This window comes from Echinococcus granulosus (genome assembly GCF_000524195.1).
Source record: "Echinococcus granulosus chromosome Unknown EG_S00019, whole genome shotgun sequence".
NCBI classification, from domain to species: Eukaryota; Metazoa; Platyhelminthes; class Cestoda; order Cyclophyllidea; family Taeniidae; genus Echinococcus; species Echinococcus granulosus.
Window position 1 is genome coordinate 793,758 of NW_020170399.1, and position 20,137 is coordinate 813,894.

Below are 20,137 nucleotides of genomic sequence, written 5' to 3' on the forward strand. Positions count from 1 at the left end.
ATGAAGTCCATCTCATCTTCTTCTTCCTCACTCTCCTCCTCCCCCTCGCCCCAGAAGGGACTTCTTTCCATGGAGTCAATTGGGACGGAAGTGACGCTGCGCGCGTCACTCCGTGGCGGCACTGGCTCCGCGGATGTCGCTCGGGATGATTTGAGTCTGCCCTTCTTGGTTGTTTTACCCTTCAGCAAAAGTGGCTTGGTGGCGGTCTTCGCGGTTGGAGCTTGTTTCACTCGCACAGGCGGTGCCTTCATATGAACTAATGGCTGTTGACCTTTCTCATCGTCGCTAGACTATGGAATGGATGTGATTTTCCCGTTACATGGATGTCATACGTAGGTGTAAATAAGTGTGAATATCAAAGTCAAATTGTGGATGAAAAAGACTGGGTAGTTAACGTCAATTTCCATCATTGACTTGGCAATACATCTTCCTATGCAGTGAATAGGGTCACGCATGAATTTCTCATCATTTAAATGTCGTCTTTTAGGAAATGACATTTGTCTTATCCTATTGGGGGGTTTCACTGGTTGAACTTGAGACTTCACCTAATAGGTTTCACCTTAATCGGTGTTTGACCCAAACCTAGAGAGGTATGACCTCGGAGCCATAAGCGTAAGCGGTTACTTGGCCAAGCATTGTGCTGATTTCTCTGAGTGATAATTAGCTTGACATGAATTAGTTTGTCTTACTAATCCCTCTCAATCATCTTATGGCTGCATAAAAGAGAGAAGTCTTCACCGGATGTTTTGCACCATGACCAACTTTCTTAGCCTGACCCTTCTTGACTGATTGCTCGTTTTCCTCCGAGCTCTTCTCTACGGGGATCTCCTTTGACTCAAACCGCGAGGGAGGCGCATCTTCAAATCTCACGTCAGTCTCCGTGTCTGGTGACCTCTAAGGCAAGTAAATTAAATTACGGTAGTTGCATAGAAAACAACAGTCTACCTCTACTGTAGCCTCATTTTCCGGTTGAACAGGAGCCAGCTGCTCGAGGAATTCCTTCAATTCTTCCATCTGACAAGTAAGAGTCAGCAACACGATAGTTTTTAACTCTTCCATCTCAAGATCGGCGGCATCGGCAAACTCCACCATGTGTATTTCCTCCTGATAGAGGCATTCTCTAAAATCTGCCTCTACGTCTGCAATACTCCGCCCCTTGCCTACTCGCTGGACCAATCCTTCCACTGCCATACGGCAGGTCGCCTCAAATTCATGAGCAAACTTCATCAATCTCGAGTTGCCGCTGCTTGGCGGTACGCCTAGGGTCTCGTTCAATTTCCTCGACAATGCGACCCGTTCAATGGAACGAGCGGGATTATCGGAGAGCACGATGTTGATCATGTTGAGTACGGCACGTGGCGAGCGGAAGTGGCAGTTTAGGAGGAAGAAAACGTAGCCCGGCTCAGTTATAGTATGGAGAAAGTCGGCTCGCGTTACATTATCCTGCACCACCGCTGCTAGCGTATCAAGATTGTTTTGCTTGCCGGCCAACGCGCCGGATACCACCCTGCCGATGTCTCCATCTTCCCCACCAACGACGTCTCGAAGAACCGAGAGGATATTCTCCATCTCAAGGCGTGACAACAATCCGGGTGGTGTGGAGACCGCAGATGTTGCCTTTACCTCTTGTTCAGTTTCCACCGCTTCAGAGTCTACTTCACCCGGGACAGTAGCGCTGGTGGAATCTCTGTGTGTAATCGCTTTTTTTTGAATTCTTATCTCTCTCATTCGTTCGGCTAGAAGATGAACAGTGCTGATGAAGAAGCGTATAATACTGATGGAACCGATGCTAACCCTTTTTATTCATACCCACATTAAGGCATGACATGTTTCTGTACTTCACACCTACCACCCACCGGGTCTGTTATTTTTTGCTTCAAGTTTGCTTGTATTTTGTTGATTTGCATATTTATAGTGTAGTAAATGATAATTCCCTTACAATATTCCGCATGGAGTGGTACGGAGAAGTTTGCAAAAGGTAATAAGATGCAAGCTTTTGGAAGTAAGGGTGTACTTTCTTATCGGAATAATGCGGATCATTTTGCGTGATAGTGTCTGATCAGTTAATATTCCTGTGAGAAGTGGAACAAATGTAGTCAATGCAAAACTAGTGTAATCTTTTAATTATCTGTCTAACTATTCGGCTTTGTACTTTCCCCTTGCGGAATGGCCTCTGGGCTATACTTGCGGCCTCTCAGTTCTTTCTTATGCCGGTAGTGCATATTCTACCCGAGTACTATATCTTCTTCGTTTTCAGGAGTCTTGGGGCACTGCATTGGTGGCAGCGGAAAGCGAATTTGATCCTCAAGGATGACTACCCTGATTTTGACTACTCAATGATGAATCTTAACATGACGGAAGAAAGGCATATGCTTCGGATGGGACAATCTGTGAAGACTTGTAACAGTAGGTTTGAAAATGACCTCTACACTCGGCAACTTCTCCAGTCCCGTGTTCTGCAGGAATGATAATACAACTGAAGCAATAATAACCATGAACCATTTAGAAAAATTCGTTATGGAGCTGTCTACGGTGAAAACACGGTACCTCCTCCACATCGTCACTAGCTGGATAGAACCCAGATAGGTATCGCTGGGCAGTACTGAAGTGAGAACAAAGTGGAAAAGGGGAATAGGCGCGGAACTTTGTCGACACGAAATTATTTCGAACTCCATCCCCTATTAAAGGATTCCCCTTTTAGGCCAGGGATCATACCAACACCAGTGAGCACGAGGGATGGCCTGCACATTCCCAAACAGGACGAAATCTCAGACTCAGTAGAATCGCCAAGGTGGATTAGTGCCATTTTAGCAGTTATTTAATGGATATTTTTCCTACAGCACCGACTTCGTTGTGACGACCGACGCGGGCGGTTGACCAAGGGGAGCGCCGGAGACGGCGCTCAAGAGGAGAGGGAGGGGGGCTATGCAATACTTTGACTGTTTGCTTCGATTACGCGGGCATTTAAGGCTCCACCGCTGTACTTCCACTTTGCAAAAAGGGCTGCGCAGCGTCGAAGACAAAAGAAACTCACCTTTATGATGGACACTTTGATCAAACACCTCCTGAGTCGCGTCATGTCGGATCTTCTTCAAACGTAGAATGTCCTCCTTGGAAGCCATGTGCTCATCCTCTCCCACCATGAATTCTTCCACGGCTGCACCTTCGAGAAGCCACATGTCTTCGGCTTCCAAGGTTTTTGAACGGTCGCCACGGGATATCGTCGCAGAGTACCTTCTGGACTTTTTACGCTGCATCTTTCGCTTATTTTCCTTCTCCAGTCTAGCAGCCTCTTCTTCCATTAACTGTTTTGGATTCATCGGTGTTTAGTATGTATTTTTAATTATCTCCATTTAATTAACAAGGAAACGTGACCTAATTTCAAATTAATAAGGAGAAATTTTTTGGTAACTGCGCTATCAAACAGGCAGGTAGACTTTTTTATAGCTAGTAATCTCTTCATTAGGCCATTAAAAGTTTAGTGTTCGTACTTCATTAGAGATTCAATCTACTGATGGAATTCAAAGTGGTTTTGGTAGCTATCTTTGTAGATGATTCCCGAATATGCAAATGGCGGAGAGACTCACATGATATTCTTTAGCTTTCAACTTTAAGCCTTCAGATTTAGCATAAACTTCGGCCCTGCGACTCCTTAGTACCTAAAACAAGGTGAGGAGATGTGGGGTGTGTTGATGGACAAAGTGGGCTTGGATATTGCGTGACCTCTAATTCATTCATTACAAATCCTAATATTTGGGACTTTTCCTTACTTCAACTACAACACAGAATTTTAGGGGTCTGGACAATTTTCAAAAGTATAGCCACCCCAGTAACCCTACATTTGCCCAGTCATTTGAAGCTTACTGAAGAGGTGATGTAAACAACCACTTGGAGGCTCAACTACTTCCTCTCCGGCTCACTAGTCAGTATAAGCGTATTTACGAAGTGTCCACTTACATCTGCATATTCGTCTAACCACCTTCCTATCACCTTTCGAATGAACGAGTTCGGGACATAACCTGTAAAAGGGTAAAGTAGAAGAAGAGAAAGTAGAAATCCATAGTCTTGCTGAAGTTAACAGCAGGTGAAAGCAATCCGCAACTTTCCTTACCCATATAATCAATTATGCAACGTGGCAGCACCCTCAACTTGGCCCTCAGGTTACCAAACGTCATTTCTCCATTACTGCCATAGGGATAGGGCTCTAGGATTGGAGAATTCCATATGCTATTAAGAAAGTCACATATACATAAGCCCGATGACCGGGTACTAGAGCCCTTCCCCTCAGTACTTTGCGATTTTGAAAAATCTTGACGAGCCCCGAGGTTATCCAATCCCTCGTTAGGCGGATTTACAATGGAATCCTTCACGGGGGCTAACTCAGCATTCCTCTTCTCCTCCATTGGGGTGCCAAGTGATTTTCTCCTCCGTTTAAGTGTCAGCCCCACAGACAGGTGTCAACATGGGGGACCCACGTGACAATTGTGATGGCTATTGATTTGCAGGTTTGACCTTGGTTTCTTCTTTTAATCCGCCCCATTGCTTTGGTTGTTTCAACTTTAATTACAGTGAAAATTCTACTTGAGCTTGAACAGAGTTGCATAGATAGTCGACTGAAATACATGCGAAAACACGATATTTTTTAGGGACCTAAATTTTGTATTAAAAGAGATTAGTAAAAACGGATCTGTTTAGGGGTAAATTTATATATTTAACACAGGAAAACATGTAAAGATTCCGCTCCAGATGGATGACCAAATTTTCCATCTGTCTTTGAGATTTCTTAACTCCGACGTTGAAGGTACGATTCAGTTTTCCCTACCTTTGATGCCAAGGGTTTCTAATCGCCTCTTTGCATATCAGGCCATAGCCTGAAAAGTGCATTCATCCTCACAACACCATTTGGCCAAGTTTTATTATAGATATGGCCCTTTTTACTTTGATAGGCAACCACTTTGCCCGGTACACATTTGGGAACATTCATAAGTCGTTTGACGTGGTAGGAGGAGTCGAACACTGTCCAACTTAACGACGTTAGAGGAGAGTGGGTTTCGTTGAACTAAGGAATCTGTCGAAAGAGATTCTGGTGACTAATATCACTGTTGGTGGAGTTCATAAAATAGTCAGTGGGTTGAGATTGAGCCGCCCCCGAGGCCTGGTCAGGCGGAGGATCAGCTGAAAATAGTGAAGGTATCAGCATGCCATAGACACGAAGTTCACCGTGTGAATGAAGGATGCGCTCAAGGCGGTGTTAGGAGCTTGTTTTCCCGAGGCGGAGGAATAGAGCACTCGAAATGTGAGCCAAACGACGCAAATCCGGTGCAGGTTCATGCCCGATGTTAGCATCAGAAACCTCGAAGTCAAACATCGTAATTCTCTACAGCAAGAAAAAGGGACTGGACTAAAGGAAGGTCTTTTAGCAATTCTATAAAGCAAGTGCCATTCAGAAATTCCATTATGAAGTGATTCATTGAGATGCGTGTTTACTCAATGCGTAAAACCGAGGCATATCGTGACAGCTAATTGTGTTTTAAGAATGTTTAGGGGGAGGGTGGGGAAATTGAGCTTTATATTGCTTTCAAAACAGGACTTGTGTAGATAGCTTGCCAATCACATTGAAAACTTTTTTTATTACAAAAACAATTTTATGGAGGTGATTGAGCCCTCCATAGGGTTTTTTAATAGTGGTCCGCAATTCACACCTTTATCGCCTGAGTGATACCGCCATTTATCTTCGACATCAAGCAATTCAAGTGTGCACGAACAGTTTCCATGATGCTGACTAATGTTTATTGAATCTGGGTTGTGCTTTTGGTTCTGGTGACCAGAACAATCCTATGACCACTACACCTTGATGCGTTTATGTGATAAAGAATTGCTTCAAATGGACAGTGTTCAAGTGAAAGAACAATAAATGAGTCTTTCCACTACCAGAGGACTTATCGCCTCCTCCAATCTAGTCAGCCAAGCAGCTAGTCAGGTAGATTATCAAGCCACAAAGTGACAATGCATTAGAGCAACGCAACCACCACCTTCGCCACCACCACTAGACTCGCTTAAGAAAGCTCTCGTGTCTCTCTTCTCGCCGTAGCAAACACCTTGTGACAGCAAGTGGTTACTTATCGGTGTCTTATCTTTCCGACAGCCAACAGAGAGCGAAAGCAAGGGAGAGAGAGGGAACGAGAAGGACGGGGAGGGGGCCAAGGGAGGGAAACGCTGAACGAGGGAGGTGGGGGGAGGGGACTACACTTTTGTCTCCTCCACCAACCTAACACTTTTCCACTTTGAATATATACTATGGCCGTTGTGTGTTTGTGGCTGTAATGACGCTAATTGTGTGGGTGCGTGCGAGAGTGTCCGTGTCCACTTAATTTTGGTCGTTGGCTTGGCGTCTCTTAGCCGGAGCAGGCTAGGTCATAACACCTTGTCATCATTGCCAATCAGTGGTCATTTTGCTTATGGAAAAATGTTAATTTTAAGAATAAGGTCGTCTTTAGCCGTATAACATTGGTGTACTTCCTTGTAAATTGTGTTTTAACCGGGTTTGCATTTATCCACGTTAATATGGGAACCGTTAATAATAAAGGGCTGCGACACTTTTTGATATGAACCGAGGTTACGTATTTTCTTGGCAGAAGTGTACAATGTTCAAAAATTGACATCTTCGAGTCCGTTTAATACAAACTTAGCTAACACCAATCCCGTTTTTTCAGTTAATACTTGATCCAGTTCTGATATATGCTGATCAATTTCATTGGCTACTCGACTCCTATTTCATACTTCCACAGATCATGCGGTCTGTAATCATTACTGGACACGGGTTCAACTAATGACCCTTAAATCCTCAAACAATGTACGTGGTTGATTACATTTCTGCTTAATGTCAATTGTGAGGCTGTAACATTACCTCATTTCGTAAAAGAGAACAAAGTGGAGATATAACACTGAGGAGATGCCCCTGACTTAATAAACTGGAAGGAACTATTCCTTTAAATTCATTGAATTTACCAAATAATGCTGTTATAAGGTGTCCTTAAGTGTAAATAATCCAAAATCTGTAGCTGTGCTCCCCTTTGTTAACAAAGCTGAAGTGATCTGTAAGTGTTTCAGCATTTCGAATCATAGTCTCGCCCAAAGAGACACCCTCCACCAAAAGGCATGTGTTTTGAAGTCAACTATAGTTTCCCGTAACAGCATTTCCTTGAACCTCTGTAAACCCGACTTCATCACCGAAGTGATAGCAATCAAGTATTTGTGCTCGGGATATGCCGGTATTGTAGTGGCCGGTGTGTACGGACTGCAGCCTGACGATCGTGCAGACCAAAAGACCTCCTCACTGGGAGTTGCCTGCCGCTAAGTGAGCCATGCCACCAAATACGTCGTTGTGAAACATTGTGATACGCATGCACACTGAGAGATAGAGAAAGAGAGAGAGAAGGCTCTTCCTACAAATGAGAATCGCAAATTGCATTCACAAACGCGCAGTAGCAGTAACAGTGCCTGCCCGTATCAGATAAGCCCAATGCGCTTACACACACGCACGCGCGCGCTCATTAATAGACTTTCGTTGGTGAAACACAAGAGTAGTTGCAGCAGCGGTGGTAGTTGTAGTAGCAATTGTCTCCATTGTCATCCCTTGTCTTCCCCCCTACCCGCCTCACTATCCCTCCCTTTCACCCTACCTACCCGCCGGGTACAGTCGAGCTGCTTATCAGCTTCTCATATCTGCCAACACGACGACAACGAGGTAGTAGTAACAGCAGCATCATTTGCGTCAGTAGAAGAAAGAGATAGGAGGGAGGGAGGATCGAGTGGTCCGGTGGTCCATTGTCACGAGCGCGTCTTTATGCGCGCATATGTGTATGTACGTGCGCTAAATGCGCATACAGGGCATTATTATACCTCACCACCCCATTCCATTCCATTCCGCTCCTCTAGCGTTGCCGCCGTCGCCCCTGTCCCTCGCCCCTCCGCACTACTGATCGATTCAAGACCCAGATGAAAAGAACCACTCTGTGCATTAGGGTTAATGGGCTTGTCAGTAGCTGTCATGCCCACTGCGGTTGGGCCTAAGTACTAACAGGTTGCTAGGCTAGGTGAACTGAGACAGTGAACAGAGGGGAAAGGATGAGGATGGATGAATTCTTTTAAAAGACCCTCTTCCCCTCATATTTTTGTTGCTATGGCGAAGACAGCCCCTCGGTTAATTAGAATAATGTGTAAGCAGGTGCTCCGCGATACGAAACGATACGATTTACAAAACGGCCTAATGGTTTTCGCTGGGAAAACTTGACATCGCAAACCAAGTTTGGTGGCATTGAAGTTAAAGGCTAAGCCCATCTGACAGTTCTGGTGGTTTAGGAAGAATGCACCGTTGAAAAGATGAATGGTAGGGCGGGTGAGAGGTGAATAATCCTAGGTACCTTTTTATAAGGCCACTGCGTACTCTTTGTGGGTAAGATAAAATGCACAAAAACTGTGGAAAAATGGACAATTTGATTTGTAACATTTGTTGAACGCATTCACTGACACGACTGGGAGGGGAAGGGTGGATGAATAATCCGCAACACAATACTTCAGTGGCCTTGGGGATTTCATTCACACTTGACACAAAACCTCCAACCTTCATTCTGGTGCGTAGTGGAAATGTCAAGTGGATTTTTGTATGCTGATTGACTTATGCTTGCCTGACGAACCGGCACAAGTGAGAATGGCTAAAGTAATTGTTTCGCTTGACAAAGCTTAAAAAATTAGGAAACAAGCGATAGCCAGGATTGTTAGGTATGTGCTAGAAACCTCGTTCCCACCGAGGAGCTTTCTGGCCTTTAGCTGGGCATATTCAACAACGCTAGTAGCAAAACCTTATTTGACCGCTTAATGATGCCCCATTCTACCCTCATTCACTGAATTAAACCCCTTCCTTATCGGCATGATTCAAGAATATAAATTAGACAAACGATAAAATTTCAGTTTATTTACATAATTCCAAATGCAAACAAAAAAAATGCTAAAAATCAGAAAAGTAACTTCATGGACCTCTAAAAACGTGGACTTCTCCTCCTCTACCTTCACTCTCCACCCCCTCATTAATATCCAACGCGTCCTCGCCTTGCTCCACCATCTTCTGCAGAGCAATTGCCTCCTCTTGACCGCCGCCACTGCGAAGGCTTGAAAACACGGCAGCGGCTGCTGCCAAGTACTTAAACCACAACATCTTCGATTCATCCACGTCAACACTACTCTCCAAGTTGGCATGCAACGAGGATTGGAGTGGCTTCAAGAAATCCATGCCTGGAGGGACCGAGGGAGTGGGTTGCTTGGATGGCGACGGTTGAATCAGCGAGTCCGCACTAAAAGCTAAAGCTGACGAAGAAGGCGAGGATGAGTTGGTTGAACTGCTGGAGGACAGAGAGGAAGCGGAAATGGAAGAAAGGAAGGATGACGGGAGTTGCGCTGGGGGTAGTGATAGTGGCGGTGTTGGTGGTGAGGCCATCTTCAGTGCATTCTCCTCAAGACTTTTTCCATTAAGGAGGTTCATAGGAGCGTTTCCCAGGTTTGCAGATGTCGTGCGCATCAAGTTGAGCACCATTTGATCAGGAGTGGTGGACAGAGTTGGTGGTGCCGGTGGTGGCGGCACAATCGGGAGAACAGGTGCAAATGGGTTTATAAAACTGTTTGAGTAGAGTCCCCCAAACGTTGAAAAACCTGCGTAGACACAAAATTTATTTATTGGATTAGGCTTCTTCCAACACCTGTAAAACTCTCCATGCCTATCTCTAACACGTGCCATTTGAAGAAGCCTAAGTGAGGCGCATGCTTTAATGAAAGATAGTACAGCTTACCAGGCAGAAGGGCGTGTGAATGAAAACCACTGTGCAGACGATCCCTCGTATTGCCCATTGCCATCATCATGGCAGTCTTGGTTTTGCGCCGTGGTCGGTACTTGTAGTCCGGGTGCTCCTTCATATGATTGGCTCTCAAACGTTTAGCTTCATCAATAAAAGGTCGCTTCTCCGCCTCCGATAAATGCTTCCACTCCACGCCCAGACGTTTACTAATCTCCGAGTTGTGCATCTTCGGGTTGGCGTGGGCCATTTTGCGCCGCTGACCTCTTGACCACACCATGAACGCGTTCATAGGTCGTTTAACGTGGTAGGAGGAGTCGGACAATGTTGGACTCGGTGGCGTTGGACGAGGGTAGACGTCGCTGAACCAAGGAATCTGTCGAAAGAGATTCTGGTGACCAATATCACTGTTGGTGGAGTTCATGGAATAGTCAGTGGGTTGAGATTGAGCCGCCCCCGAGGCCTGGTCAGGCGGAGGATCAGCTGAAAATAGTGAAGGGTTCAGCATGCCACAGACAAAGTTCACCGTGTGAATGGAGGATATGCTCAAGGCGGAGTTGGGCGGCAGAATTCATACCCTTCGCGGGGGAGGGGGAAGGGCTAGCCGAGGGCCGGATGGCGAGGGAGACGGGAGGAGGAGTTACGCGTACCTGCGTGAGCAGGTGAATGCCCATTGGTCACTTGTGGTAGCTGTGTCTTTTATTGGCCGATAAAAAGGCTCAGGCACTAATCATGTGAGGGATGCAAATTCTCAGCACATTTCAATGCGGCAACTTAGAATAGCATTATCCAATCTTTGTGGAACAAATTCAAGCCAATGCCTGAATGGAAAGTACCATCACAAATGTTTTATTCCCTTCGTAAATTGTCAACAGTGAATCCTCCTTTATGCTAATGAATAATAGGATTACAATCAGATGCTAGATTTTAAAAATCATATTAGAAATATGTAAACACATATCAGTTGTATTTCGCAACCACTGATTAAAAATACTGTCAGTTGAAGCTTGGCGCATCTTTGCTAAACTATTTGGGGCTCATGACTCCTCAGAGAGACATATGTGTAAGTGAGGCATGATTGTTTTGTTTCTGTCGAGATTCGGAAGGTTTTGAAGTGCTAAATTCTTGAAATGTTATATTTGTTTCAACAGCTAAGTCATTTTAAACTTCAGTAAAGAAATTCCATTCGGCAGAATTGAGTTAGTACTGTTAGTTTTACCAAGCAAATGACTGAGCAATTTTGCCATTGAACCAAAAAAAAAATTGCAGAAGGCTTAAATCCTCCACACATTTGTTAAAAAGTAAGAGTGGCTTTTTCTGTACTAATCAAATTTTGTGGAATCTTTAGATAGGCAACATAATGGTGGGTATTTAGTGGATCCAATTACGCAGTTCTGATTTGTCCCTAATTCGTAAAATAAAGCCAATGGTAATTCCACTTCTGAGCTTCCACGAGTAAAAGTCGGGTGAAAGAACCAGGAACATTGTTTCCTTATTAATCATAGTGCCGCTTGGCAATGAGTCTTATCTTTTCCTCCCCGGACACGGCATTTTTGACAGTGAATCCCATTGAATATGCCAAAATGGTATTGGTGCGCATTCAGCATCCATAGAGGATTAATTTAGTCGTGCATTTGTTTAATTATTTTATTTGTACGAGGGTATAAGCTTGATAATTTGCAGACTGGGAGAGTATATGGGTGTAGAAGGATGGTAGAGGAGATGGGGCGCACTGATTAGGCCGTGTAGTGGGAGAGCGGTGGTGTTGATGGAGAGGGGGAGGCAAATTTAGCTGATCACAAAATCTCACGCCATTAAGTCTCCGCCTCTCTCAGAGCGGCATACAGGGATTGAGGGAGACTGGCAAGCCATGACCCCCTCGGCCAAAGAGTCGTTGGAGGGAGAGGGATGGTTTGGGGAGTGGCGTTGCGGTGACGGGGAGGGAATCTGATAATTGGTTCCCCGCCTCCCCTTTCACCCTCCTTCTCTCCCCCCTTTCTGCAAACTCAAAATTGTGCATGTGTGTGTACTGACCACCGGGTTATCGCAAAAGAGCATGTGAGAACGAGTTTGGAGATGAGGCTTCTTGATAGCGCGGTGTGTACACCACTCAACTCACCGAGCAAGGGCGGGTGGGTGGATGGATGGAAGTTGATGGCTTAATTATGAAAACCACTCAGTGCCTTCTTTTTGTCAGCAGCACTTCAACAAAGGGCTTTTCCGCATTTCTCAATCTACGTTTTCTATTCAGGACTTGGCTCGATCCAACCCTAACCGTGGGTGCATGTGTGTTTGCTTTCATCTAAATGCTGGTAAATTTTATTACCGCTAAATCGTTTTCCCTCAGGGAAATTAAATCCCCTAATTGCTTGCATTCTCGGGGTCATTGGGTGCACACATTAAAAAAGCCGATTAAAACGGAATCTGTGAGGTCACACGCATAATTACGTCGTGTGTTTGCGCGCACAAAGCATTAAAATTACTGCCTCAGCCACCAATTTGAATTAACCTTACCGGTGCTTTTGAAATACATTGCCTGAATGTAGCATTATAGCCAAAAAAGTTAGGCATCGCCGGTGAAGCACAATAAATCGAGGCTATCCTAAGCGATACATTAACTTCGACGAGAACACAGCTTGAATAACTGGTTGAGGAAAGGTTGATGTTAAGGATGGGGTAAATGGATTGGCATCGGCTAGGGTAAAGCGGTAATGCGTGACCCGCAACAGAATGCACATACGTCTCAATTCTTCCTTTTTCCCAAAGCATTAGAATGTTGGATTTGACTTGAGGCTTTAGCTAATTCGCAGTAGTCAGTTGTACCTCAGCTAGTTTGTTATAAGTAGTTTTGTATAAATTTGCCTAATCTAAAGCGCAAATGAGCTAGGAGTTCGTAATAACTTTTATGTAAGTACATCATTAATGCACAGCACCAGGGATCTTTAAGGGTGGTACACTTCTGCAGGTAATTGCTTGCCAAATTTCTGATTACACAAAACATAAAATGCCAAGTCACGCCTTTAAAGCCAAGACTATTCTTCCAACTCCTATAGAGTTCGATAACGGCTTTAAGTCCCACTTATATCAAAATGAGGAAGAAACTCATGGTGCGGGTGATGTTCCCTGAAAACAGTCAAGTGGTAAATAACAGGGACGAAACCGATGCTCACAGCGGAGGTGTCAACATGGGTGATGATGTGTCCTCGGAGTAACCCCCACTTGGGTCGGACTATGTTGGTTCCAAAGCGGGAGTTTGACCGAAGAGAACGCTGAGGACGATACTCAAAAGAGAAGAGGGACTATGTAGTGCGCTAATTGTTTGTTTTATTCTTAGTTTTGTTATCGTCACCAAGGCCCAGTCATTATACTTCCGCAGGACGGCCATGCCAGTAGCCCTCAAGCCCTTCTGTAGGTCAACAATACATATTCTGTCCCAATATCACGTCTTCCTTCGTCTTCAAGGGGGTCTCGGAGAGCTCCAAATACATTGTCCGGCTTAATTATTAAAGTAGGCGCAAATTAAAGTCTTAGCCACGAGGTCTGTGGTAAATCCCAAAAAGGATTCGAAGTGCCTTGCCTTTCACCTCTGTAGCACTGTTAACATTGGGTTGGGGGAAAACCTGAAGTAGCATAACTAGAATTTATGAGAGTGTAGCGGTATACAACGCACTAAGCAGTAGCGGTTTACAAGATTTGGCTATCTGTCACAACCGATTATGTGTTTTGACAGCTTTAGGAGCACGTGGCTCCACTCCGTAACTAACAAAACCAGGAGGTGGATCAAATTCAACTGAAAATCACTTATGGAATAACTTTGACCGTACCCATCACCCCTATGTTTTAAACCAAAAGACATTCATGCTGTCGAGTAAAGAAATTAAAGTATCAAGGATTCGAGGCCTAAATCGTATTCCATACTTGGTGTACTTTACAGAGACAAAAATTACTGGACACTGCCTCACTGCACACCTCCCCATAAAGGAAAATTATGACCTCACGAAATGCAATTTTCCTGCAAATCTATGTCCAGGTATTTATGAATTCTAGGACTTACATCCGCCAGCTTTCAAGGATTTAGAAAAACCGAACACTAGCGCGTACTTAAACAAAACTTGATTTTAATTAAACCCCACATAGCTGTGGTTACTGAACGGCGCCAATTCTGCCATTGACTAATTTACTAACTCTCGTTCTTTTTAAAGTTACCCACCCTTTCTAAAGCAAAAATGCCCATTTACTAGTCCGGTAGTCACTTTCAATTAGGCTATAGCTGGACGATATATACCGCTGGAATTGCATTAACCGCAATAGGGGCACCGGTTACCCCACCCCCTTCAAACAAATGTCGCCAGCAGTAATTAGAGTGGAGTTGGGGAGCTGTGTCCATGTACGTGGGTGTGTGCGAATTCAGCCTTTGTACTAATGGTTGACGAAGTTGCTGACAGACTCGAAATCTCACCTCCAACGCGCATTGGAGAACTGCATCCATTTGTCCTCGTAATTTCGTTCATTTATGGCAAAACTTCTCCCCTCAATATGTATTCTCCCAACAGAGTAAAAACTGCTTAATCCAAAGCACTTTTATCAGAAATAACTTAATAAGGAAAGTTAACTTTCGTTTAGGTAAGAAGACCGCCAAAAGTGGATGATTGTTCCAAGCCAACCATTTTCAACTTTGCACTCGAAAAAAATTATGAAGGAGGATTTCGTAATCACAACAAAACGTGTGTCACCATTATGATCAAATATAAAACTCGTAGGAATTGGAAAGATACTTTTAGGTGATAACAGTGAATGAGAGGTGAAATGATAACTGCAGCATATCTAAGGGTTTGTCTAGGATTACGAAGACCACTGCCGTTGGCTTTTTTTAGCAAAGCTCAAAACAATAGATCAAAAATACCACTTAATGGGACCAGCCGGTGTTGAGGCCAACGCCTCTCATCATTTCCCACCGCCCCCACACGTCCTTAGGGGCTGCAGTGGACGCATAACAGTGGTAAAGTAAGAACACTTTATGTCATCACCCCGAGGCGATATTATCACCGACTTCAGTAATTGTTTCTCCACTGTGGTGAGCACTAGCTTGGGAAAAACGTTTGTTTGTATAACGGCAAACGTTTCCCACTTACAATTACATAAATAAAAGGCTTTTATTTTGTTAGTGTCTACCAAGGCATTTATTACATCAAGAATGACTCAAATATTTCACCACTTTAATGTCTTTGGGCTGTTGAAGAAACGGAATATAAAACAGAAGCGCAGACTGCACATTTGCAACTATATTAGTTCGCTTTAGATTCAATATCCTCACTCACATAGTTTAAAATGGAATTAGTAGACACTAATTACGGGTGAATGTGCGGAAGAATGATATTGGTTGCAGGGAATGGATACAGATGATATGGGGATTCTGCCAGCACTACCGAAAAAACAAAATTTTATTAACATTACGAAGGTGATTTTTCTAAAAAAACATCGAATTTAAAAAAATAGCTTTGGAAGTCCATTTGGGCTTAACGCATTTTATCACTCTAACAAGTTGGATAATTAGAAAAAGGAAGTAAAATTTGAGTAGAATTAAAATCCCAGAATAAATTTGCAGATGTAGGTCTTAAGGATAGGTTTAGGTTATTCGTTTTCAATGGAATACAACCGTAGATTACACAAATCATAGAGGCTAACGGGGATTTCACAGAAAATAAATAATATCATTTAACTAAGTAGCAGGAAATGTTTGTTCCCAAAAAGCGACTAGTTTAATGTTGTTTAGAATTAACCAAAGCAAAAGTTATGTTTTATTGAACAGTAGAGAAAAACGACTATCCAAAAAGCTAAAAAATTGTAAGTGTGCACGAGATGGACAGACATTTTTAAACAGCAGTCATTTTAGGAAATATTTGCGTAAAATCACCTAAAAAATAATTTAAACTATGGCCACATCTTAGTTAGTATATTCTAGTTTGAACCTTGTAAAACCATGCCAATGAGAGAACTGCTAGTTAATTCGAACACACCAGTGCAGATTATCTCCTTAAGCTGCGCTTCATTTAATTTTGTGTGCTGTTGCGCCGGACATAAATGGTAGGATTAACTACCTAAACTATTTTCCTAAATTAGGGTGAAAGAAAGGGAACGAATAAATATTATCCGCCTGACTTTGATCCAGCTAAGCATAGGAATCTTAACGCATACCATGGAGTCCATGCTTTGCGAGAACGTGGTCGCAAGGCTGATAAGGGGATCATAATCATTCGTTTTGAGATGCCTTACAATGCTTGGTGTTTATCCTGCAAAAAGCCTATTGGAATGGGTGTTAGATACAATGCTGAGAAGAAAAAAGTTGGCATGTATCACTCAACGCCGATATTTCAATTTTCCATGAACTGCGCAATGTGCGCCGGTCGAATTGTAATGCAGACTGATCCTCAAAATTTCGACTACGTCTGCATAGAGGGCATACGTCGGAAAATTCAGACCTGGGACCCAGAAGAAAATGAGCAGATTGCGGTACCAGGTTAGCTATGTGACCTACGCTTTCACGACTGCTACTACCTAGACTTCAAAGAAAGGCAGAAACTCTCTCTTGATGCTATGTACCAAGTCGAGCACGGAGTCAAAGATAAGGAAAAAGCCGCGCTGTCAAACCCAGTCCTTTCTGAACTAGAATCTGATCGTGAAAGCTTCAAGGACGACTTTGCCCTAAACTACCTCGCCAGAAAGCAATTTCGGGTATGAGTAGTTTTGATAAATAATTCATCTTAGGAAGCAAAGAAACTTCAAAATGATGCCAACGCACGAGACGAGGCGCTGAAAAGCCGATTATCCCTTATGGGGACACAAATTACTATCCTACGAGAAACCGATGAAGACAGGACGAAGGCCAAACTAATGCGGCTTCATCACACAGGTGAATTTTACTAACATAATTACCCCTACTCAGGTCACAGTGATAGGATAGCTGAAAGCCAAATGCCTCTTATTAAAATCGGAAAACCATTCAGACTCAAGAGAAAACAGGAGAATAGTTGTGAGCCCCCTTTAACTCAACAGCGCATTGAACCGCACTGGCTCGCAAAACGAGCCAGCGCCCTCGCAGTCAGTGTAAATCAGGCCTGTTCATCATCAACATCCCGTGAACCTCTGTCCCGAGCCCTTCAAAAGAACATACGAAAGAATGCAACCAAAACTGACGAAACTCCATCCAAGGAAATAACTGACAATGGACAAACAAGTTCAAGCCTAGTTCCCTACAATGATAGCGAATGAACGTGAACGTACAGATACTGTAAATATGCATGGAAATCCCCGCAAAAAACTCCAATTTTCTTTAGTAGAAGGAGGAGCTTAATAAGTATAGGCTGTATTTGCAATAGTACAGAATGAGAAGGTACCAACTACGAGACCATTAAACAATAGGTTGCTAATGGGCGCCGACTTTTTCATAACGGAGACCGCAGTAGCCACAGGTGTGAAGACCGGGCTTGTCCTAGAACAAGACAGATATAAGTTGCGCAAAAAAACTGTACCAAGTTGATGTAGACTTTAGGGTGCCCCAGAGCACCGTGACCGCCGTCGCAGGCGACGATACGCTCTGTAACTCGCTTGGGAGGCACATTTTCGATGAGTTCCACGGCAAATTGCTTGTTAACCTACCAATAGATATGAAAGTTGGGTGCATGAGGGGCGTCCAAAGGCATCCGTTGCAAGCCTCCAGGACATGGAAGGGACCAATGGAAAATCAGCGCACAACCGAGTCGAATACGCCTAGGGTATTTTCTGTTCCAGAAATGCAGGGGCTAGTCAAGAATACTAGTGGAACAGTGAGGGTATAAGTGGCCTTTAAAACACGAATGCTACCACGGAGTTTAGCAGGTGGTGTGACTATCAGCGGTGCTACTGGCAACGCTAAAGGGTGAAAAAAACCAGGACGATGAGATGGTAGAGTGTCAAAAATGAAGCCGGTAGCGCACAAACGAACACAAGAATTGGGCTCACAAGTTTTGTCGATTGCATGAATCTGGCAGAACGGCAATCCCTAGGGTCAAAGGCCTTTAGCGAGTGGTAGGGGAAAGAAGGTCCACTACGTACCTGCCCGGTGTGAGTTTTCACCGCACTAGATTCAATAGCATTGGGAGCACTTAGACTAGTTGGGCGAAGAACCTTCAGGACACTTCTGATAAGTTTTTCGCACTTCATAGTCAGTTTGTCATAACAAACCGACACGGTGACCTCGAAAATAGTCGAGTCACCAATGTGATTCCAGGGTAAGACCAATTTCCCCTAGATAGACTATTCGTTTCTATTACGCTTTAAAATTAAATTATTTCAGCCTTTATATGGTTTTATTAACTATGGTTATCCTCAATGCTTTGTCTGAAAAGAGGTTTGAGTAAGACATGCGAGTTTTAAAACCCATGTATGCTTACGTACTAACGAAGCTGTCCCATTCAAAATAATACAACTTAGCACATTATTTGGCACATCAGATCTGTCATACAAAACAAATGTATTGTTGCAAAATAGCCCGGCGTGATCGACCGGTGTACTCATGGCGAGATGCACCTCGCGTATCGTTCTGTTGATATACTTCGTATTTTTGTACTTTGCATTTGGAAATGAAGAATGTGATTTATATTTCAAGAATCTCACTAATGCCCTAGCCGCCACATACCTATGCTTTGGGGAATTTGGTCAACCAGTGTCTATATGTAGTCGATGTATTTGCAATATTGCGACATTGGAACTTATATTAAGCGACTCGGTATCGAAAAACCAGTTTGGAGTACCTTGCAGATCTTCAATCGAACGAGAAGCCTTGCTTGAGGTACATAATTTTTTGATTTCCAAGTTGCCCAACGCCGTCATACGCTTCAAATAAAACTTTCCATTTTGTTTCTTCAATCAGTTTCATATTATCTGCTAGAACAACTATTTGCCACGATGTCTCAGTCCTCTGCTGTCACTCAGTGGCTACTAGCTCTAACCCAGAGTGCCAGTGAATTTTCTTTTGATTTGTCCAGTCGTACCCGCTACCGCACTCAAAGCTTTGTTTTTTTGTCGTTTAATTGTTTTCGAACTCAACCAGCCTAAATAGGTCCTCTTTTCTTTAGCCATGGGCTCGGACCATATCACCCATACAGAAAATCTGGCTGAATGCTCACTGTGACCAGTGTTTAATTGGTCCGAATTTTACGGGCAGCCATTCTTTACTTCCGGGTTATGGTACTGATAACAACCTACCAAACTACAATTTATCAGCATACAACAACGCCACAAGAAACTTCTTCGATCAACTTGCAACACTCTCAGAATGCATTTCTGCTCACGTCTTAAACAGCAATGTCTCCTTTCTCGATCAAGTCAATTTTCCAACTGAATCATCGATTCAATTGAATAAAAATGTGTGCCTAAACTGTCATCGGAAATATGCTCGTCTTTATGAGGTTTACGAATCTTGGGTGCGTGAAACAATGGACCAGGAACACGACAAATGGTACCATCCGCGAGGGACCTCCCCACTCAACTACCGCCGATTGTGCATCGATGTCGTAGACGCGCTAAACCGCACGCAATTCGTGTGGCTCGGTATCCTCGATTGCTCTACCCGGTCGGTCACGAGACCAGTGGTCGCTTTATTGCCGCTAATCACTTGCACCATCCTCGGAGTGGTATTTCACGCTGCTATGCTCTGCGTCTTTCACCAACCCAGTCGTGTGATTGTCTACATGCAGTCGAGAGTTGAAGCAGTCACCGACTCCACAGAGAGAACACCAATCGCTGATGAACCCAATAGCAGAGAAACCCACCACTCCACTCTCTTTCGCAAGACCAGCTTTGCCCCGGTCACTAGGATTTTCCCCTTTGACCCCCCAAACACAGGAGATCCCAACACCGGTGACTCGTAAGTCTACCTCCCTTGTGCGTATACTGATAGAACTATTCTTGTTATGTATGTGATATTTAAACATCATCTGCGCCAACATTGAGGTCGAAAGGTCGTCCCTTTCCTACCAAGAGCCTCTTTCGTCATTTCCTCCAAATCCGCCAAGTGTTTGTCTATATGCTGAAGTAGAAACTGATAAGTTAAGGATCTGTAATCACGCTCCCCAACAAATCACACACCAGATGTAGGGCAGGTGAAAAGGATATTTTTGTTGTTGACTTTATCTGTCATTTTCAGTAAAGTTTCTTGAAAGCTCTCGATTATACTATGAACCTAATGAATATTAGAACACTTTGAAAAAATCTACGTTCAGCTCCTCATCTTCTTCATCAACGACTACTTCACC

The 20,137-nt window shown here is 43.8% G+C and overlaps 6 protein-coding genes across 6 annotated transcripts; 3 read left to right on the forward strand and 3 right to left on the reverse strand. All coding sequences in view use genetic code 11, as the record gives it.

Moving 5' to 3' along the window:
• Window positions 1-702: 702 nt before the first annotated feature.
• On the reverse strand, window positions 703-3,320 carry EGR_03623 (hypothetical protein; the record flags this gene model as incomplete). Its single annotated transcript, XM_024492872.1, has 3 exons — window positions 703-894; window positions 946-1,736; window positions 3,035-3,320. The coding sequence occupies 3 exons, from the start codon at window positions 3,318-3,320 to the stop codon at window positions 703-705; spliced, it is 1,269 nt and encodes a 422-aa protein (XP_024352755.1).
• Window positions 3,321-9,028: 5,708 nt separating this feature from the next.
• Window positions 9,029-10,353, reverse strand: EGR_03624 (Transcription factor SOX-2; the record flags this gene model as incomplete). Its single annotated transcript, XM_024492873.1, has 2 exons — window positions 9,029-9,705; window positions 9,843-10,353. The coding sequence occupies 2 exons, from the start codon at window positions 10,351-10,353 to the stop codon at window positions 9,029-9,031; spliced, it is 1,188 nt and encodes a 395-aa protein (XP_024352756.1).
• Window positions 10,354-11,362: 1,009 nt separating this feature from the next.
• Window positions 11,363-13,057, forward strand: EGR_03625 (hypothetical protein; the record flags this gene model as incomplete). Its single annotated transcript, XM_024492874.1, has 2 exons — window positions 11,363-11,437; window positions 12,899-13,057. 2 exons carry the CDS (start codon window positions 11,363-11,365, stop codon window positions 13,055-13,057), a joined length of 234 nt encoding a protein of 77 aa, XP_024352757.1.
• Window positions 13,058-15,825: 2,768 nt separating this feature from the next.
• Window positions 15,826-17,114, forward strand: EGR_03626 (Coiled-coil domain-containing protein; the record flags this gene model as incomplete). The annotated part of the gene is given in 5 exon segments (XM_024492875.1): window positions 15,826-15,846; window positions 15,966-16,355; window positions 16,368-16,577; window positions 16,611-16,755; window positions 16,789-17,114. The coding sequence occupies 5 exon segments, from the start codon at window positions 15,826-15,828 to the stop codon at window positions 17,112-17,114; spliced, it is 1,092 nt and encodes a 363-aa protein (XP_024352758.1).
• Window positions 17,115-17,268: 154 nt separating this feature from the next.
• Window positions 17,269-18,044, reverse strand: EGR_03627 (putative NADH dehydrogenase [ubiquinone] iron-sulfur protein 6; the record flags this gene model as incomplete). The annotated part of the gene is made up of 4 exons (XM_024492876.1): window positions 17,269-17,334; window positions 17,375-17,497; window positions 17,844-17,897; window positions 17,937-18,044. 4 exons carry the CDS (start codon window positions 18,042-18,044, stop codon window positions 17,269-17,271), a joined length of 351 nt encoding a protein of 116 aa, XP_024352759.1.
• Window positions 18,045-18,396: 352 nt separating this feature from the next.
• EGR_03628 (hypothetical protein) lies at window positions 18,397-19,753 on the forward strand (the record flags this gene model as incomplete). The annotated part of the gene is made up of 2 exons (XM_024492877.1): window positions 18,397-18,672; window positions 18,959-19,753. The coding sequence occupies 2 exons, from the start codon at window positions 18,397-18,399 to the stop codon at window positions 19,751-19,753; spliced, it is 1,071 nt and encodes a 356-aa protein (XP_024352760.1).
• Window positions 19,754-20,137: the final 384 nt, after the last annotated feature.